General features: G+C 42.2%; 1 protein-coding gene across 3 annotated transcripts in view; it reads left to right on the forward strand.

Moving 5' to 3' along the window:
* Positions 1-21,089, forward strand: part of si:dkeyp-23e4.3 (rho GTPase-activating protein 7) — a 174,099-nt gene that overhangs the window by 125,488 nt on the left and 27,522 nt on the right. For all 3 annotated transcript variants that reach the window (XM_049591357.1, XM_049591358.1, XM_049591359.1), the window contains exons 2-8: positions 9,922-9,993; positions 10,104-10,185; positions 12,314-12,377; positions 13,572-14,191; positions 14,555-14,768; positions 16,024-16,425; positions 18,758-19,134. In XM_049591357.1, the coding sequence (XP_049447314.1) occupies positions 9,922-9,993; positions 10,104-10,185; positions 12,314-12,377; positions 13,572-14,191; positions 14,555-14,768; positions 16,024-16,425; positions 18,758-19,134 (1,831 nt within the window). The remainder of the gene's footprint in view (positions 1-9,921; positions 9,994-10,103; positions 10,186-12,313; positions 12,378-13,571; positions 14,192-14,554; positions 14,769-16,023; positions 16,426-18,757; positions 19,135-21,089) is intronic.

Below are 21,089 nucleotides of genomic sequence, written 5' to 3' on the forward strand. Positions count from 1 at the left end.
CCTGAAAAAGCCAGAGATGATGTATAATCACTGATCGTATGTGGTGTCTTGATGTAAAGGAACAGTGGGTAAGATTTAGGGGGATTTAGTGGCATCTAGTGGTGAGGATTGCATATTGCAACCAGCTGAAATTTCTCCTGGTTAGGATTCCTTCAGTGATCATTTTCAGGAGTTTTTTTTTGTTTGTTTTTTTTTTTTACAGGGAGCCAAATTGTCCACGGAGGTATCTTCCTCTCCAAAACAAATGGACCCGGTGATTTAAACAAGTGAAAACATTGATTAAAGTTAGTTCACTTTACTCCAGCACATGTGCGCTCATCTTTTGGTCTGTTAACTTCAGATCAAGAAGTTAAGGAGGTATTTAGCAGGAGCCGAAATATCCACAGAGGTCTCCTTCTCTCCAAATCACATACCCGGTGATTCAAACTGGTAAAAACACTGAATAAAGCAGTATTACGTCAAAAAAAAATTAGGTGTTTTTACAACACTTTTGTTGTGGAGGGGCTGCTAACTATGGTGGCCAACGCAAAAGTGCCAAAAACGCAGATGGCCCTATCTAGAGCCAGTGTTTGGTTTGTCCATTCTGGGCTTCTGTAGAAATATGGCAGTGCAACATGGCAATCACAGCAGGAGGAGGACCCAGTCTCTGTATAAACAGCTCATTCTAAGGTAACGAAAACACAACGCTTTTCAGGTGATTAAACACTAAAGAAAACATCCTTACTGCCAACATAGCCCTTTGAATCCTTCACACTGAATCTTTTAAGGGTTTGAGCTTTTAGTCTCCCACTGCCATCATTTGCTTGTCCAGGTTTTACTTTGTAAATGTAATCTTTGTTCTGTTGCTGTAATTACTGCAGGTTGTTTTGGATAGGAGGGTCAGCTAGGTGCCTGAAATTAATGCAGCCTATTGTAATGGTTGAGAAACATGAAGCCAGAAGGTTAATCATTTTTTGTTCCCTTCTGGCAAGTGTGAGGTGTTTTTTCTTTGCCGCTTTACACTTAGAATTCATAATATGATTACTTTTCCTCTCTGCTAATTAATAAGGCGTTGGGGTCCTCTGTGTGCATGCTGACTGAGTTCAGTAATAGGTCACATCTTGGCCTGGTCTGCCCTGGCTTGGCCTGGCTTGTGCGGTATCCAGTTGTCATAAAAGATTCATGTCTTGGACGTATTACAAGAACTGGACTCTGAGATCATGCCCACTCATTTGAATGAAATCTGCTCATCCAGCAAGTTTTACAAATATCGGATAATAGTTTATACATGAACGATACAAACAGTAATAACTGACCTTGTTTGCAGTCGGAGGTGTCCTGTTAACAGTTTTATAGACGTGTGTTTGTAGTGAAAATGCTGTCTTGGCTTGAGGGGATATTCTAGTTGCACTGGCCAACAGGCCAAACTGGCAACACGCCTCACTATGATGCATCCATCCAGAGCTGGCTGCTGGTATTTGAGCTATAAGCAAATGCTAGGGTACTGTGGGGCCAAATGACAGCCAGGGGAGAGAGACAGAGACGGACAGGGAGGGTGAAAACAGTAAGATATCATAATGATAGATGCACATTGTGTAAGCAAACGCACTTGTGTTTCCATCTGGTCAGACCACCTATGAAGAACTGTTCATGGCTTGTTGGCTCAGGCGTACTCTCAGACCTTTGTACTTTGTTAAATACTTGTAGCCATTTGTAGATGTGTGTGTTGTATCTGCAGCCTCAAGTTTTAATGCACAGTGCATCGTTTTACACAAAGCGTTTTAGGTCATTAATTATTTAAATCTTCCTTTCCAATAGTGATTGACCGTTTGTGCTGATCACAGCCCATATCAGCAGGCCAAACACACAGCAATATTGTGATCAATGGGGTTTGAAATGTATGTATATTTTTTAATATTGAACACAGTTTTGTTTGCAGCTTGAACATGTAAGGCTGGGGCAGATTTCCCCAGTCCTGGTCCATCAGAAAAGTTGCATTAAGCACACAGCAAGTCACAGAGTAGAGTTTTAGTATTCGCCCCTTCAGCCCTTCGTGACCACAGACATCTTAAACTTCCCCTTGCGGAGCTGACTGGACTGACAGGGGAATACCATCAGAGAAACAGTGAATAGGAGGAGGGAAACATTGTTCACCATTTTGACAGCTGACATACCTCTGATCTTCAACCACACCTCCGTGAGACACTCAAGGGTCTCCCTGAAATGCAAGCAGAGCAGTGGCTGCACTTTATCCCCCCACCAGCTACGCTGGGTGTTTAGTGAGGCGTAGAAGTGGTGTGAAAGTCCTCATACGTCAGTTCGATGTTGGACTTTGAAGGAATGGGGCTGCTCAGAAATATGGTTGATTGTGTGAGACGGGGGGAGAAAGCTGAGCTTGTTTGGCATTCGTTTTTTGCAGATTTGGTTGGAGATGCATCATACTGTTTAGTGTGCGACGAGATGCCTTGACTCTCATTTGCTTCCACTTAAAGAGCCAGTGTGACATTTTGTGGGGAAAATAATTTTGTTTTCTTAGAGATAATTAATTAGGTTGATTTCATTCTCACGCCTGTTCGGTAAAAATGAAGCTTCAGCCAGCAGCCAGTTAGCTTACCATAAAGATGGGAAAAAGTGGTCAAGAACGACGGAGCAAACTGTAATCAGTCTCAAGAGAAAAAGAATATGTCAAAACGGAATTTCAGATCCATATGTTGCATTCTCCTCTCACACATTTAGCCGTCTTTCTCTCGTGAAGGAATGTGTAGCAATTGCCCCGACAAAAAAAAAACTGAAACCCTAAATGTCGCATATTTCTTGTGAGCAGAAATTCTGTGAGTCCATGTCGAAGCTTTGGTGTCCAGACGAGCATAAACACCCAAACACAAACGGTCCGACGAGCACGTCTCAGCATCCAGGAGCTCCCTGTCCAGCTTCCTGGCGCTAGCAGGGCGGAGCTGCCCTAATCACACATCCAAATCTCTTATCACAGTCCAGAGGGGCCAAATCACAACTTCCTCAGAGGCAGAGTCATTTGGAAAAGGAAGAGGCCATTGCCTTGTGTGGGCATACAGTAGCGCAGGAGATACCATCTCTTACGTAAATGCTGTGCAGAGGGGCCCCTGAACAAGGCGGTTACAGGCGATGACCAAACATACAAGCAGAGTTTGCAGTTTATTGTTGTTTCTGACAGGTTTGGAGCGTTTTGTTTCAGCTGGACTCATAATTCATGTGGTAATTAGGTCAGAAATGTATAAGGGGCATTCTTAAGCCTGTGGCTTTCTTCTTGTTTCTCTGAGAGTGGAATGTGTTTACGTCACCTTTGTTTCTCCACGGCTCACTGGAATGACTTATTGTCACCAAGACCGAGCGCCACATTCAGACTGTGTAACAGTGTTTCCGTATTGTTAGCTCGTTTCTATGGGGGGTGGGGGAAGGGCATGGCAGGGGTTGATTTTGTACTCAATCACTAGTGAAGCATCCGGCTGCTGTAAGTATTTGAAGGGACAGTTCACCCCGAAATCAAAAATGTATATTTGTTCTCTCACCTGTAGCGCTATTTATCAATCTAGACTGTTTTGGTGTGAGTTTCCGAGTGTTGGAGATGTCAGCTATAGAGATGTGGACCTGTTCTCAAATATAATAGAACTCGATGGCAGTTTATATATACCTTACAAAATGAGGTATCCTGATTTTAGGAAGGTTTCCCCAACTTAAAAAGGGCAACCACATTTCCTGTTTCCCCGTATCAAAGGGCATTACCACCAAGTTTACTTAACTCAAATGGAGGTGGTGTTTAATTAAGCGAAAACAAATAATTTAGGAAACCATTAAGACTTATTGTTTGCAAGTTAGGCTATTAGATGTGTAAGCTGTGCTCTGACAACTGAAATGATGATTTGCTGATTTTTTTCCACAAGCTAGCCAAGGGGCAGCTCATTCTTCTGTTTTCATTTTTTGTCCACTCCTTGCTTCAAACTAAAATTCAAATAACCCTGAAAATAGTCTCCGATTAATTGTACTGTTGTATATCTGATTATGTAACTTTTAAAAAAAAAATTCCAGCTGTTTTTGGAAATGTGGAATGTTAAATATTTGTGTGTAAGTAGGAACAAATGGGCTTTGGGCTACGGCTGCACAGTTATTAAACAGTAAAATATTATCAAAATCAAAATATATGGCAAAGGAGCTGCAATTTTTCCACAACACATCACAACACATCATTATAAATGAAGCATTGTGCTGCCACAGAGATGCCCCGGCCTACGAATCCTATTTCAGACATAAGGGGACATGTCTGTCAGGTACAGACCTCAGCAAAAATCACATAATCATTTTAATGTTTTTTAAATTACCATTCCCACTTAAAGCTGCCCTGTGGAGTTTCTACATATAAACCAATGTCCGTTACATTACAGCCACTGCCAAACGAGTTATTAGGATGATCACTGAACGCATCTCCACCACACAACAGTCTGTGGTTTGCTTAGAAGCACTATTGCCTCTCAGGAGCAACGTTCCCGCGCTGTCGCACAGGAAACGACGCATTTGACGTAGAATTCAAAGAGCGCATGCGCAGTTGGAAATGTTGGAGACGATGAGGCTAGCAGAGGAGCTACTGAAAGATGTCTGAAAACCCAAAGAAACGGCCCAGGAAAGCTTCCGAAGCCTCTGGAGCTGGTCCCGCTGGTCCTCCCCAACCTCCGCGACGTTCAGAAGAAGGAAAAAAGGCAAAACGAGAGAGTGACATGCAGAAATCAAACCAGAGTAAAGCCCGTTTCACACAGAGCGCGCAAAGCGCGGACCTTCGCCGACGAACCCATTCATTGTGTTTGTGCTACCGTGGCACAAGAGCACACTGCGCTGTCTGTATATTTGTTCATAGCAAATAAAACATCAAAAATTATTGGGTGGTAAATAGGTGTGGCATTTAGCTTTAGCTCTGACCTCTGGATAAATAAAGCAGAAAGCTAACATTAGCATTTTGAAGAGTGATGGACGAGACTGAGGCTGCAAGGTTATACGTCTGTGGACATCCACTAACAGCTTATCAACTAGTGTCAAAATACACATTCATGCAGCGTAATATAAACGAAAAAAAACAAAAAACATTGCCATTAGTTACCTCATCTGACGAATCCATCTTTTCCTTTTTTTCTCCCTACTTCGCCAGTTACCTGGTCAGGAAAACTACCGTTATGGAGAGAGTGTGGGGGGGCGGTGCGGGAGCGTCACTCGTATTGCCGACGTCATCCACCGGCGCACGCTGACTGTTATTGTTGCAGTACTCGGAAAAACACGGCAGATGGCGCAAATGGGCAAAACTCCACAGGGCAGCTTTAAGTCTCGACTCATATCGCACTATCTGTCGTGCAGCCCGACTTTGGGCTGGCAGCCAAAGACAAGATGGGGAAATCAGACAGTATTCTTCAGAGTACAGAGTAAATCGGTATGAATGGCAAAGCAAAACATGAAAGAGGTGAATCAAATCTTAAGTCTGAAATCCAAACCGTGTTCTGCCCAGAAGTGAGCTACTGGACCCACAACATTGGATTGTTTCTTACCTCTTTGGTATAACAGATGATCTTTGGGTGATCACAGACAGAACACTGGGTGCAGTTTACCTGTCTTGGCTTCCTGGATTTCTGTGTTTTGGTGCTGAAATGTTTCATTTTCGAGCGTCCAAGTTGTAAAGATGCCAAGTGCAGCTTTAGCATCCAGACATCTTGCAGCATGTGAGGAATGAAAGAAAACAATCTTTTGTTCTGGGGCTTTCTCTTTTGATCCACGTTCGACTGACTCATAATTCTGACACATTCATATCTCACGTCTACCTACAATGCAACTCCAATTCATTTCCATCCACCCCTGCCCCTGAGTGATTAAGGTCTGAATGCTTCACTCAAGGACTTCCAAGATAATTCTAAAAATGATAATCATTCACTTTCCCCGCTAAGATTTTCCCCGCAGGCTTTAGGACTGCAACCTCAAACATTTTCAACAGAAGCTCCTTCTCTGAGCTCTGAGCCTCGGTTGCCTTAGAGCGGAATTTTATACCTATTTAAAGTGGAAAACTGGTTTAAACGTCAAGAGCTTTTAACTTGTGACCCTCAAGGTTGCAGAATGACAGGCTGTATTTTCCAGTGCTAGCGACGGATAGAGACAGTGCTCGGAGTGGTGTCAGCATCGAGAAAGTGGTGTGGGTGTCTCGCTAAGTTCAGGGCTCTAACTCTGGTAGATACACATATCCCTGGATTTACAGATCCTCTAGCGGACATGCGAGACCGCCACTCTGCAAGCACACTTGATCCCTTTTGTATCTCAAATGTCACATCTCCATCGTGACGCCAGAAAATGGGCTCTGTACTCGGATGTTTAACAAGCAGCAGGACATTTGAAGGGTCAGGGTAAACATAGTTATGGTAATTCCTCTGCATTTTACCATTCAGTCTTTAATTTCTGTGCCCGTTTCTCGCTTTAAGTCAGTTTACTCCTGTCTTCCCCTTCTGTCATTTTAATGATTGTGACATTCGCTGAATTTCCCCCGAGTGTTTACATATCTGGGGCATCTGCTTTGTGTTGTGCCGTTCTCCTGATCCCAGGGTGTCTGGGGAAACAGTGAGACCACTTCATAAGCCAAGTTTTCATCCTACTGTCAAGTGAATTTTCGAAAAAACTTTTGAAAAGTCAGAAAAAAATGAAGCGTGAATTAGGTGCCTTTCCTTCATCTCGGCTGAAGTGAATAAGTAGGCAGTAAAGAACACAAGCACCAGACAAGAAGTGTTTGAAGACGCCGATCCGTCACGGGCAAACTGCTGTTGTTGTTCTTTAGTGGAGACTAATGTCGGCCATATTTCATGCTGTCTGAATATGAAAACAAGAAATGCCCTTGGCAGTATTCAAACCGCGACGAGCCTCTTCTGCACGGAGAGAGAGCAGGTTTAACATTTCAGGGAGGGTTGTGGTGGACAAATATTTTGAGACCTCTCTGAAAATCCAAATCCTCTTCTGGGCTGTGCAACCAGACTGAGAAAATCATTTTTCTTATTGTAAACAACCCAGATCAACAAAACGTTTATATGCTTCATGCCACAATGTTTTCTTTTCCACTCAGCCTTTTCTAATACTTAGCATCAGAGTCTCCACAAAAACGCTTTCTGCAGTGGAGCTGATGTGTTGCTTGTGTGTGTCAGTGTGTGCACAGGTATTCTGGAGTACATCTCTTTAGTGTTGTTTGAAGAGACGAAGTAGGCGTGTAATCATGTGTACCTATTTGTGTTTCTTGTCTAAGTGTGTGCTCATCATCCGCGTATGTCAAACATCTTATCGAGTGTAGATTTAATTGGTGATAAAATGGCTGCCACTCTGACTTAAAGAAGCACAGAGAGGCGATAATTAAATAATTTAATCCTGCAACCATGGTCCTGAAGTTGCGTTACAAAGCTGCAAACTTTTTTAATAGGCTACCAGAGCAGGCGTCACCGTTACAATACTTTTCAAAAATAAGGACTTAAATATTAATTTTACTTCATGTGGGAAAGAAAATTTGAAAGATTGAGTAAATACCCCAGAGTCACATGACAGTACAATTTATGAGTAGATTTAGATTCATTTTCTGTAACCGCTCATCCTATTCGGGGTCGTGGGGGGGTGGAGTCTATCCCAGCTGACATTGGGCGAGAGGCAGGGTTCACTCTGGACAGGTCTCCAGACTATCACAGGGCTGACCCAGACGATGCTCATGCTCACATTCACACCTAAGGTTTAGATCGCAGGCAATAAAAACATTAACAATAATGAAATGTTAACGATAAGACTATGTTTGCACCTTTGCCCCTGCCTCCATCTCTGCACGACACTTTCTCCCTGACAACCACACCAGAGAAGAAGACAAACAAAGGATAGTTTTTTTTTATGGTGCAGCTCAACCTTCTAAAATGATTTTTCAGCTATTGTGCATGACTTTCCATTTTTCAAGGGTGGGTAAACTACTTGAAGCACACAAGTCAGAACAAAAACAGAAGATATGCTACACTGAATATATAAAATAATATTAATTTCAGTTCCTACTTTAAATGATAATATGATAATAATCTTTATTTATGAAGCGCTCTTCAAAACAGAGTTACAAAGTGCTCTAAATGTCGGTAATTAAAAGAGACAAGACAACTTTCAAAAGAACTGATAAAACACTTTGGTGTCTAAAAATTGAAGAAATAAAAGACATATTAAATGAACTAAAAACTCAAGTAAACTCAGATAAAAGGAAGTTTTAAGAAGAGATTTAAGAGAGATCGCCGACTTGGCCGACCTGATTTCCTCAGGCAGACTGTTTCAGAGCCTCGGGGCCCTGACAGCAAACACTCTGCACCCTTTAGTTTCTTAGCCTGACCTCTGGAACATACAGAAGGCATCCGCCCGGGAACAGCCCATTGGTTCGACATCCCATTGCTCCGACCATATTAAACTCATTGTTCCGAAGTCCGCTCCGAAATCATCATGATGCCCTGTGGTTAAGGTCTGGTTAGGTTTAGGCACAAAAAACACTTGGTTAGGGTCAGGAAAAGATCATGGTGTGGGTTAAAATGAAAAAGAAAGTGGCAAACACATAAGCCGTGAGCCTGCTCCGCCTCAAGCCGGTCACGGCGCACCATACGCCCGCCGCGAGCCATTCAGCACCGCGGACAGTCGGACTAATGGGATGTCGAACCAATGGGCTGTCAGATCAATGAGATGGACCCATCCGCCCGAGGACCTCAAAGTATGTCCTTGTGTGTACGGCACTAAGAGGTCAGACATATAGCTGGGAGAGAGATCATGAAGAGCCGTAAAAGTAACCCGCAAAATCTGAAAATCTATCCTAAAACAAACTGGGAGCCAGTGTAAAGAGGCTAAATCTCTTGGCTCTGGTTAAAAGCCTGGCAGCTGAATTCTGCACATTCTTGAGTTGATTAATAGGTTTTTGATTCACGCAAGAAAAGGGGCTGGAGGTGTGAAGAGATGAAGGTGCGTCAAATTTAGAAGTTAAAGCAGCTGTGCGGAACTTTACGTTTTTGTTGATTATAGCGCCCCCTTTGGTCGAAGCGGTATGACACCCCATCACCACATCATTCCAGGGTCTGTTGATCTAACGGGATAAGAATGATAAGAACGAGAAGAAAAGAAACACAGACCTGCAGTCTGTGCCAAAGCAGCACATAGAGCATTTTCTGTTTCTGAAGTTTGGGTTTATGTAATTCTTTGCCTTTGGTGGCAGGTTTGTTTGTTCTTTCTCTTCAGCTTTCTTCTTTAACATAGCCAATAGTCCTTCAAATGTCACAGTTATACGAGAAAGAGGATCAAATTTGGCCATGTTTGTTTTGTTAAAACTTATTTAACTGATTTGACACATCAGAGGGATGCTGCCTGTGGTGTGTGGGTTTGAAGGGTTCGTACATAATGAGAAAATCTCAGCTTTGGCACAAAGATTCTAAAGCTCAGAATGTTTACGTTATGTCCACGAGAGAAATGTTTTACAGAAAAACACTCCTTTAATTACTTTTCATGGGCACCACTAGCAGATGAGTGGCATGTGAGGACTGTGGTGTTGATCTGCCTGCTCATGGCAGCAAGCTCAGAGGGTGAAGCGAGACAAAAGATGGAAGATAAAGAGAAGGGAAACATGAAAAAAATCTCTTTTCGCTCTCTCTCAGAAGCTCCCATCTCCACACTCAGCCAATTAGCAGTAATTAAAATGGCCTCTTCCAAGAGTCACAGATAATTAATAGCCTGTATGTGCTTCCATTTTTTTCTCTCTCAATGTTTTTTCTTCCACTCAAATGCAAATGTAATTAAACTTCATAAACAGACGACTGATTAAGGGCAAATATTTGCCCTCTTAAAGCGGGTGGAGCATGAAATGATTATAATTGAATCAAATGCTGTTTTCCTTCTTGCTGTTTGCAGAGATTGAAGCCAAGGAGGCCTGTGATTGGCTGCAAGCGGCCGGCTTCCCTCAGTATGTGCAATTATTCAAAGGTAAATATGAGACTGTTAATGTAATCCACACATCCCGCAGAGTCATCTCCGAGACGATTCAAACGATGTCTTATTGTTTCATTTGTCTTGTGTGTGTGTGTGTGTGTCAGACTGCAGGTTCCCAATTGACATTGAGTGGGCGAAGCGTGATCATCACTTCCTGGATAAGGATGCCCTGGATTCTCTCTGCAGGTAACACAAGTGCACAGGAGCACCTCTGTTTTCAAATACTATATGAGAGGCTCAGATATAATGTCAACAGCTTTTACAATTCTGTGTAATTTAATACAAGCACGCAGCAGTACATACAGTCTTTAAGTGTTCAGTTTCTGTGGAACGCCATGGTTATTGTATGTCTGAGGGCTGAGAATGTACTTTGTACGGATGTTGTAGTGGGATATATCATGGAGTAAGGTCTTAATGTTCCTTCATATGTGTATATATATGTAGACACGTACAACAGAGTTACAACTTACTAGGGCTGTACCCGACTTAGAGTTGTATGGAGCTTTATCCCTATCTTTATTCAAGAGAGTGGTCTATTAGTTTTAGAGCATTATTTATTGATTTCACGTTCAAAAACCCTGCCCTCGCACTCAAATAGCCTCTGCTTGCGCTTGGATCTGCTCTGTTTCTGCTCAAACTGTGCGCTCACACTCAGATACCATGTTGCTCACACAGATTTCCTGCTCGAGCTTTGGCTTTTCTCCTCGCGCTCAAACAGCTTCTGTGCGCTCGTGGAATTTCTGCTCTCAGATTTCCGTCCTGCGCTTGGATTTTTTTGTGTAACAACCCTGTCAAAATCCCCCAACCAATAGAATGCCAGATTTACTGTTGACCAATGAAATGATCCCTGCCTCCTTGTGGGCGCGCTCGCTTTAGTTTTAGAGCGTCCCGTCCAGGCGGGTACTCTTTAACCGGGTTCATCCACTCCCACCCTCCAGGGCTTTATTAAATGTTCTTCCCTTGCTTTCTTTACCACTTTTGGAATAAAGGGACTGTTTACACACGTGCGCCATATATCTATCTATCTATCTATCTATCTATCTATCTATATAGATATATAGATATATATGGCATAATGTATAGTGAGCCGGTGACTGTTGAAAAATAACTCCCGACAGGGGAAGAGGGTGGGAGTGGATGAACCCGGTTAAAGAGTACCCGCCTGGACGGGACGCTCTAAAACTAAAGCGAGCGCGCCCACAAGGAGGCAGGGATCATTTCATTGGTCAACAGTAAATCTGGCATTCTATTGGTTGGGGGATTTTGACAGGGTTGTTACACAAAAAAATCCAAGCGCAGGACGGAAATCTGAGAGCAGAAATTCCACGAGCGCACAGAAGCTGTTTGAGTGCGAGGAGAAAAGCCAAAGCTTGAGCAGGAAATCTGTGCGAGCAACATGGTATCTGAGTGCGAAGCACACAGTTTGAGCAGAAACAGAGCAGATCCAAGCTCAAGCAGAGGCTATTTGAGTGCGAGGGCAGGGTTTTTGAACGTGAAATCAATAAATAATGCTCTCAAACTGCTAGACCACTCTCTTGAATAAAGATAGGGATAAAGCTCCATAGAGTTATGCCAGTCGAATCAGAGTTGTGGATCGGAAATGTGCAACAATAGCCTCTCTTCCTCTGGGCAGCTGCTGTGTGTCTGCAGCTGCCTGTACCAAAGAGCAGCGTGAAAGTGAAGAGCACTCACTCTGCGGCTAAATCTGGGACCAAAATGTCCCCAGAGGTAGCCTACACTGCACACTGACTGACAAAAAACAAAAAAATGGCTGCTAAACTTAAAGCACTGAGGGGTTTCTGACCGATGATTTGAATCCCCAACTTTCAGGTGGCAGCGGCTGAGCATACCATGAAATTTCATACTTGTACTTCTGAATTTTATTATCAAAGAGTCTGTACAGTTAAGAGCATTGTTGAGGAAATGGAAAATAAACACTGTTTGCAGGATCATCCTGCTCCACCATCACTTACTCTGACCACAGTCTGATCTGTGGCCAATAAGATGCTCCACTAGAGCAACTTATAGCTTTAGTGTCCTGCTCAAGCGCACCACAGTGGTGGTAATGAGAGACGGGCAAGTGCTGCTATTTCTTCAGATTCATCCTGCTGGTCCAGAGATAAAACCAGCTGCCTTCTGGTCACGAGCTTGCCTTTTAAAAGGCTTCATGATTTTTGAAACAAAAGTCCTTGTTTGCATCAGTGTAAGAAACTCATCGCCAAATGAAAAAAAAATCTGTATAACAAGCTACTGTTATTACGTGACACTGCCAGTCTTACCACCATCCTCTTTCATCTCTCTTTCCTCTTTTCAGGAGATTAAGCACGTTAAACAAATGTGTGGAAATGAGGCTGGAGCCGCGGAGATCAAAACGCAGGGTGAGTGTTGAGAGCAAACACCGAGAAACTCAAACACAGCAGGACTCTCATATCCAAGCAGCCGTAGCCGTGGGGAGCGTCACACCATGAAATCTCCTCGTTAAGCTTTTCCTTGATTTTGACTGATACCAACTGATAGGTCCTCCTCCTCCTCCTCAGCAGTTTGTCTTTCCAGGAGAAAAGGAAAAACAAAAGCTGAGGTTAAATTGAATTACCGCTGATTTGGGTTTTAGACACCTTGATTGACAATACCTTTGGTGTTGGACCTGATATTGTAATTTGATTACTCAGGCTTTGATTACTTAGTGTAAAGGTGGTTCAGCCTTGCAAAGAAATTTCTTACTAGACACAAGCAAAACATTTTGTAAACCATTAAAATTTTTTATTATTATTATTTGGAATAATAAGGAATTATTTTCCATCCATTACATTCTTCATTTTTCTGTCTTGTTTTAAGAATCTAACACTTATTTTTAGAAATTTCTTAAAGGGTGTATTTGTTTTAAAAAGTAATCTGACTGCACTGATAAAATAAGACTTTCAGGATATAAAAAAATGACACGTTAGGATGAGTATTTTGTACAGCCTAGAGGAGGCTCTCTTCTAGCAAGTTAAAATAAATTATCCAAACAAAGATAAAACTGCTAATTGAGCCAGTTTGCTTAAATTTAAGCTGTACACCAGTGATTTAGTATTACGCTTCTGTAAATCAATGCAGCAGATGGCCAAAGCAAGGGTCACAAATCCTACACTTCCCACAATCCAACTCAACTCTTCATGCACCTACTGCAAGAGTAAACAGATCTTCATGTGTAAATTTGTTGTAGTTCCCCTTTAAGTCACACAGCTTGTCTCAATCCAGTGTAAACCCTTAAAAAAATAAATCCAGCTACGCTCTAAATTCTAAATATAATGTTGCCCACATACTGTGGATAATGTTTATAGCTTTTGCACTGTATGAATGTTTAATGATGTTCATGCTTGTATAAATTATTGAAAACATCTTTGTGTGTTTGTGTAAATTTCAAGCCTCTGTGTGCTGAGTGCTTGTATTCTGTTTGCAGACTGTCGTGCATGCCTACATGTCTCTCCTCTGTATATATTAGTGTCACTGCATATTCTGTTTGAATATTTGCGTGCCATATTCAAATTGTTGGAGCTCTTGTCTGTGTGTCTGATCTCTCCGTCTTGTAGGGAGATGATGGTGACGAAGAAGACTTCTGTGCCATCAGCCCCAGCTGGACCTACGACAGGCGGACACGTCGATGGCGACGCCTTGACTCCACAATGGACGTCCTTCGCTTGTCTGACAGCCCCACCACACCCCATAATGTGTCTCTGGGTGATGTCAGCGACAGCCATGATGTCTGCTCCATCCACAGCTCCAGCAGCACTGAAAGTGAAGGCCACAACAGACACCACAAGAGTCACAGAGAGGCAGCCACCGTCACAACCACCTCCCCCAGCACCACAGACGACCAGGAGACCAGCAGGAGCTCCTCCCGCTGCTCCTCCACGAACAAGACGCCTTCTCTGGACCCTCCGTTCAGTGGACCACCTTCCCCTGGTGGAAGTGGTGGAGGATCATCCACCATGAGCCTGGAGGCCGAAGGCAGCTTCCCAGACAAACCGCCCAGGAAGAAGGGCACCAGTCTGCTGAGGAAGATGGAGAAACTGAGGCTGAGGGGAACGACTGGCTTCCTCCCTTCTGCGCACAGTGGTGGTGACAGCGGGAGTCGGACCCGGCATGCTACCAGTGGGCCTCTCCAGGTCCAGGAGGAGGAGAGGATGGAGAGGCTGCACGGCCCATCAAGGTGAGGACTGTGGTTGATTAAAGCCAAAGCAAAGACTCTGCTGTCCATCTAAATCAGATCAATCTCTGCTGCACCATGAAACATTTTTAATTAGTTCTCTAAGTTGCAGCCAAATTAAAAAGAAAAGATTACAGCTGTGATAGATTAATTAGTGTATATAAAAAACTAACATGATGGAAGATAATACCACACTGATCATAAAAGAAGCAGGGAGATATCTCACTTTTGACTACTTCCTGTATCTCGACAAAGTAACATCTTCTTCTTGTGGATGGAGTATTTTTTGTGCAAGAATTCTGACTACAGGTCATTCCCAGTGCTGCGGCTTTGACTGAACAGTTCTACCTTCCTAAATGTCTCCAGCCTGCAGGGGCGACCCAACAGCCGTGCATCTTCCTCGCCCTCGTCTCCTCACACCATCAGCAGCAGTAGCAGTAACAGCCACTCAGAGAGCAGCAGCACTGTTAGCACGCCCAGCCCGGTCACCAGGGTCAGGAGTAACTGCAAGCGCTCCAACAGCGGTGTCGGGGTCGGTGGTGGAATGACCCGGAACAACCAAAACCACACAGGAACAGAGGTCGGTCCAAGACATTAATCCTCTTCAACAAGTGTTATTCTTATATTGTATCACAAGAACTTGACTCTGCAATTTTGTCTATAAAAACATGTGACTTTCTTGTCTTAAAATTGATGATGATCAATTCGTATTTTGGTGTCTAAGTTTTAATAAACTAGAGTAACAAGTCTGCAGCCATGCAAGCAGCTCTGTTAGGCTGTACACAGTTAGGAATTGAGCTAAATGCTAATGCTAATGCTCACATGACAATGCTAATATGTTGATGTTTAGCAGGTTTCATGTTTACCATTTTTACCATCTTAGTTTTAGCATGCTAAAATGCTAACATTGGCTAATTAGCGCCAAACACAAGTCCAGATGACGCTGATGGGAATGACATTAGTTTTACAGGTGTTTGGCCATATTTGGTCATCATTTGACCTGATGATAGCGCTCAATGAAAAGTCAGTAGTATTTTTTTATTCACAGTTACGTCCATCTTACTGTCACTGAGATCTAAACAAGCACTTCGACGAACCAAACCTGCATTTGTCAAACTTATGGGAAGAGAAAATGAAGGCGAACATCCATCCCAGATTATATTATCAACTTTCTGGCTAAGCTTCGGACCGTAAAGACCTTAGTTGTGTGCACTCACAGTTTTCCTGTGCAATGAGGGATTAGTAAAAACATTTCAGGTGTGCTCACTTTCAGTTTTACTTTCAGATAAAGTGTCTGATTGTCTAAACTCAATGGTCAGGTTATCTCAGACTTTTCAGATGTACCCCCACACATCTTGCATCGTGAATCAGGGTTAGAGCCGAACCAATGAGCTGTTCTTTGGTCCCACCAAATTTCAACAGGTTTGCTTGTCAGCTAAAGACACAAACCAAGGTTTTCATAAGGCCAGGACGAAATGCACCGACAACAGAAAAGACTTTCTTAAGCAAGGTTTTAAACAAAGACGTCCAGGGTTTCTTTTTACAAGGCTACTGTACCTGCAGACCTTTTATTTATGCACAAGGACATGTTTTGCATTGAATAGAAACAGTTTTTATTTGAACCCATTCAGAGTGAATATATTTGACACTAAGCAGGCCTTACAGTGTTGGGTAATGATTGAAATTCTTAGTATTTTAATGTTCATAAATGGACATTTTGAATAACGTTGAATAAAAACAGCTTGTTTTTTCTCTTTATTCACTGATTGCTTTATACCATTCTTACCTGTTCCTTTCATTTAATTCTTCCCTCATTCGTCTATTCACCCCCTCAGGACTACAGGAACCAGATCAACAACAACAACAGCAGCCACGAGAGTCTGGTCTTCCAGATCCCCGACGGACACAAACCAGGGACCTTCCCCACCTCTCTCGCACACAAACACCCCATCCTGTCCCCCATCATCGACAACACCTCAGTCAACTGGAGGACCGGGAGCTTCCACGGTTACCGAGGGCGACTCAGTTGCCGCCATGGCACGTCGTCACTGGCCACTGGTGACCAGGATCCCTCATCTTCTTCTTCCCGCGATGGGGGAGTCCGCAGTCCGCTTGCTGTGCTGGATCATCGACTGAGTATCTACGACAACGTGCCCGACGACCAGCAGCTGTCTGAAAGTGAAGGTGGCAGTGGTGGAAGTGGCAGCGATGCAGAACGGATGGCTGAGGAGTCAGAGGTGGGTCAAAACATTGTTCCTTCACTACTATTTATTTTCATACTTAGATATTTAGATTTTTAGTTTGTTCAGGGGAGAAAAAGGTTGCATGTAAACGTTATTCAGGCCTCAGCATGCTTCAGTTTTTCGTAACAATTAATCAATCCTGTCCACTTTGTGCAGGTGTGAAAGAAGGCTGGGTTTGAAGTCCTCTTTTTTTCCATTCTTAACACAACTACTTCCAGCACTTTTCATAGCCGGGGGATACAACACAAGCTGCAACCTAAAGGGCTGAAAAATAAAGCTAAAATTTAAAATGAGTTTCTCTAATGGCCATTTGAGGCTGGCTGTAATTGCCCTGATGATTGGCACTGCTTCTGCTCTGTGCGGCCCATAGAGCAGGCGCACTACAGATTTACGCCAACTGAGCCGGCTAACTTCTGTTTTAGCTCTCTGTTAACTTGAATGGGGACAAAACAATACAGTTGTGCGGCTCTAGACTTTTCAAATGTTATTGGACCCAATGGATTAAATCCCAATAGTGCAATAAGTCATTTTGAGAGGATTTTGACACTCAGAAAAATGTATCTGCAGATTTACAGACGTCTCTTTTGCCTTGTAAGTCAATAGGATGAGTCTTTTTGGGCTGCAGGGCATCATGTGAAGGACCCAGAGGGTGTAATTCCACTGTCTGGCCACTAAGAAAATTGGCGTCAAAGCCTGGTGCGCTTCCTGAGAGCCTGCTAAAAGTCAATCAACCCCTTGCTCCTCCACAGCTCCACTTTCTCATCCAAATTTGATCACTTCTGGTTCCAAAATTTAAAATTTTTTTTTAAAAAAAACATAATGGTGACAGCCAAAATGCTGAACTGGAGGCCGTTATTTTTACAGACTATGGTCTTTGAAGAGAGGCCGTACGAAAGTATGTGCCATCCCCATTTAAATGTTTTTTGCTGCAATAAATATCATCATGCCAAAGACACAGAATTATTTTCATTCTTTTTTAACAAGTCTCTCTTTTACTTTTTATTTCTAATTGTAACAGATGCATTGCCGTATTAACAGGTGTTTTGACCTGCTAACAATATTCATAAAGACACATTTTTCATAAGTAAAGACAGCTAATAAAAGCTGCAAAAGAAATGTCTTGTTCAGTAGTTCAGTCCTCCATCGTGTGAATCCAAAAAGATCTAAGTAGATGGTAACAATGAGGAAAGTCATCCCAGTATATATGTGTGATATTACATTTACGGGGGAAACACACTGTTTAAATTGCTGGGAACAAAGCTCCTCTCTTTAACTGTAGAAACTGGTGCTACGGCAGAGTGGAGCTGTCCAGGTGCTGAACAGGTGACCTCTGTTGAAGGGTGTCTCTCTGTGGTGCTGAACTCCTGACTGTCACTACGGTGGATAAATGGGTTCAAGAGCCCAGATACACTGTGGTTATATTTTCTGTTCCACCTGGCTGTGACTTTGTGTATGGAGAGGTTTGTTTCAAAATGACAGGACAGGTCAACGAGTGATGAACAGAGAATGATAACCTGGTGTGGTAATTGATGAGTCACTGTTAGGGATCAGTATTGTTATGGTTATTTTGTGTATCAAGGCTGTGAAATCCTGCCATCTGTCCCCTTCAGTGAAGGTTTTCCAGAGAGAATTAAATGCAGATTCATACATATCAAACATAAAGTAGTTAACAGAAGGAGTCTGAAAAGCCTGAAATAAGAACACAAATGAAAGTCTATGAAAACAGGTCATTCAACTGAGGACACTGATTCTGTGAAGTTAAGTTCCACACAGAGTTTTCCCCATAAAGCCAGAAATCATTTCGGGAGTGCTCGTATCAAATTCCATTTTAGATTAAAACTATACAACAGTCAGTTAAAATTAATCATCTTGCCTCAGATGTGTTTCTTTAGAGGAGTAGAGGAGGAGCCATTTTGAGTAAAGTTGGAACCCTCTTTGACAAAACTATGGCAGCCGTGGAGGTAAAAGTTGACGTATACTTTATATAAAAGTCATTAGGTAATGGCTTTTAAGAAACCTGTAATTTTTTACTTCTGATCCTTGAAGAAATGAGGAATACTTTTTCTCCGAAATTGATGTATGGCAATGAAACGCTTAATTTGCAAAATCTTAAAATCTGCTGAATCAGTCAACTGAGGAGAAAGTTAAAAAGTACTGTAGAAAACTTCCCTTACTGGCATGGTATTTAATTTTAATGATGCTGTAGTGTTTTTTTCTTGATTCTGAAAAGGTCACAGCCAAAAGTTCAAAGAAAAATTTTGAAAAAAATGCTGCCACTCATATCTTTAGTTGTAGTGAGGCATTTATTTTTTCTGTCTTCTCTCAGGTGAGTCGATTGTTGGCAGGTGAGGATGTTTTCTCGGCTCTGGACAGTGTTTTGGAGAGGATCAGCGACCTCCAACAGCTTGTCACCACCTGGTCTGAAACTCTATCCGAAGACGACTGTCGGACAGGTTCCTCCTCCTCTTCTTCGTCGTCCACCTCCACGTCTTCCTCTACTTCCTCCCAGGACTCACCTGCCCATGGCTCCTCAGCCGCCTCCCCTTGCCCGTCTTCCCCCAGCCACATTCACCTGGAGGTGCAGCATCCAGAGGAGGAGGAGGAGGAGGAGGAGGAAGAAGAGGAGGTGGAGGTAAAGAGCCAAGAGGAGATACCCGTAAACGGAGAGGAGCCAAAGACTGGATCACCGCAACCAAGGAGCAGGTGAGAAAGTTTGGAGCGTGATACAAGAAATGAAAACTGCAATTTAACTTTTATTTATAGAGCATGTTAATATTTCACAAGCAGCACAACTCAGAGTGTTTCACAGGTGTTGGTGTAAACAGATCAGGCTCGTTAAAAAGAAAGTAAGAAAGTAGGAACAGGAGTGACATTTAAGTACATTGCCAAATATTGATCAGCATCAAAATTCAGGTCTAAGAAATACAAGCAAATTATTGGACACTTAAAGTTGCCCTGGACCTTTTGTAAATGTAAGCCTATATATCCAGCAGAGCTCTAATAATGACAGATATGAGGATTTATTCCCTCGGGCATCAACCAGAGTAAGAGGAGAAATACTGTGGGGCACTTAACGTGAAAGCAGTAACCACATGGTGAATAGTTTTGATCGCCTCTTTATAGTGCTGCTTTTATATCTCTTTTTTGTTGCGTATTTGTTCACAGATATAGAGCCATAAAAAGCTATGGGGCCTCTCCTGTAATGTAAAGTCAGCTCCATCATCAGTGTATGCTGATGGATGCTTTTCTCACTTTCTGCTGAGTGTGTGTTTTCCTGGCTTAGATTTGATGTAGGTGCCCAATTCTGTGTGTGGTCAGCTGTAGTGTACTCAGAGATCAATGCTATCATAGCATGCTTACATGCTAATGTTAGCAAGGTTCATTAACAGGCTGTCATTAGCATAGTAACAGTCTAACAAGCTAAAATAAATGTTAATGCTAACTGTTACATGCTAAACACCAGCATGTTAATATCCAGTATGTGTTAACATGCATGTTTACTGGCTAACTGCTGTTTATTGCTTTTACCTGAGTGTTAACAATTAATGCTAGCATAGCATACTTACAGGCTAGGGCTAGCAAGTTACACTAACAGGCTATCATTAGCATTGTAACAGTCTCACAAGCTAAGAATAAATGTTCATGCTAAATGTTATGTGCTAAACATCAGCATGTCAATATCCAGTATGTGTTAACATGCATGTTTACTGGCTAACTGCTATTTATAGCTTTTAGCTGAGTGTTTACAATTAATGCTAACATAACATGCTTACAGGCTAGGGCTAGCAAGTTGCACTAACAGGCTATCATTAGCATAACAACAGTCTCACAAGCTAAAATCAATGTAATGCTAAATGTTATGTGCTAAACATCAGCATGTCAATATCCAATATTTGTTAACATGCATTTGCTAAGTGTGATTTATAGCTCTTATCAAATGTTAACAATTAATGCTAACATAATATACTTACATGCTAAGGTTAGCAAGTTGCACTTTGAGGTTATCGTTAGCATAGTAACAGGCACACAAGCTAAAATAAATGTTAATGCTAAGTGTTACATGCTAAACATCAGCATGTTAATAGCCAATATTTGTTAACATGCATGTTTACTTGCTAACTGCTATTTATAGCTTTTAGCTGAGTGTTTACAATTAATGCTAACATAGCATGCTTACAGGCTAGGGCTAGCAAGTTGCACTAACAGGCTATCATTAGCATAGTAACAGTCTCACAAGCTAAGAATAAATGTTCATGCTAAATGTTATAACATCAGCATGTTAATATCTACTATATGTTAGCATGCATTTTTATTTGCTAACTGCTATTTATAGCTCTTATGGAGTGTTAACAATTAATGCTAACATAACAAACTTACATGCTAAGGTTAGCAAGTTGCACTTACAGGTTATCGTTAGCATAGTAACAGTCACACAAGCTTAAATAAATGTTAATGCTAACTGTTACATGCTAAACATCAGCATGTTAATAGCCAATATTTGTTAACATGCATGTTTACTGGCTAACTGCTATATCGAATGTTAACAATTAATGCTAACCTAACATACTTACATGCTAAGGTTAGCAATTTGCACTTTCAGGTTATCATTAGCATAGTAACAGTCTCACAAGTTAAAATAAATGTTAATGCTAAATGTT

Source organism: Epinephelus fuscoguttatus, linkage group LG12 (genome assembly GCF_011397635.1).
Source record: "Epinephelus fuscoguttatus linkage group LG12, E.fuscoguttatus.final_Chr_v1".
Lineage (NCBI taxonomy): Eukaryota > Metazoa > Chordata > Actinopteri > Perciformes > Serranidae > Epinephelus > Epinephelus fuscoguttatus.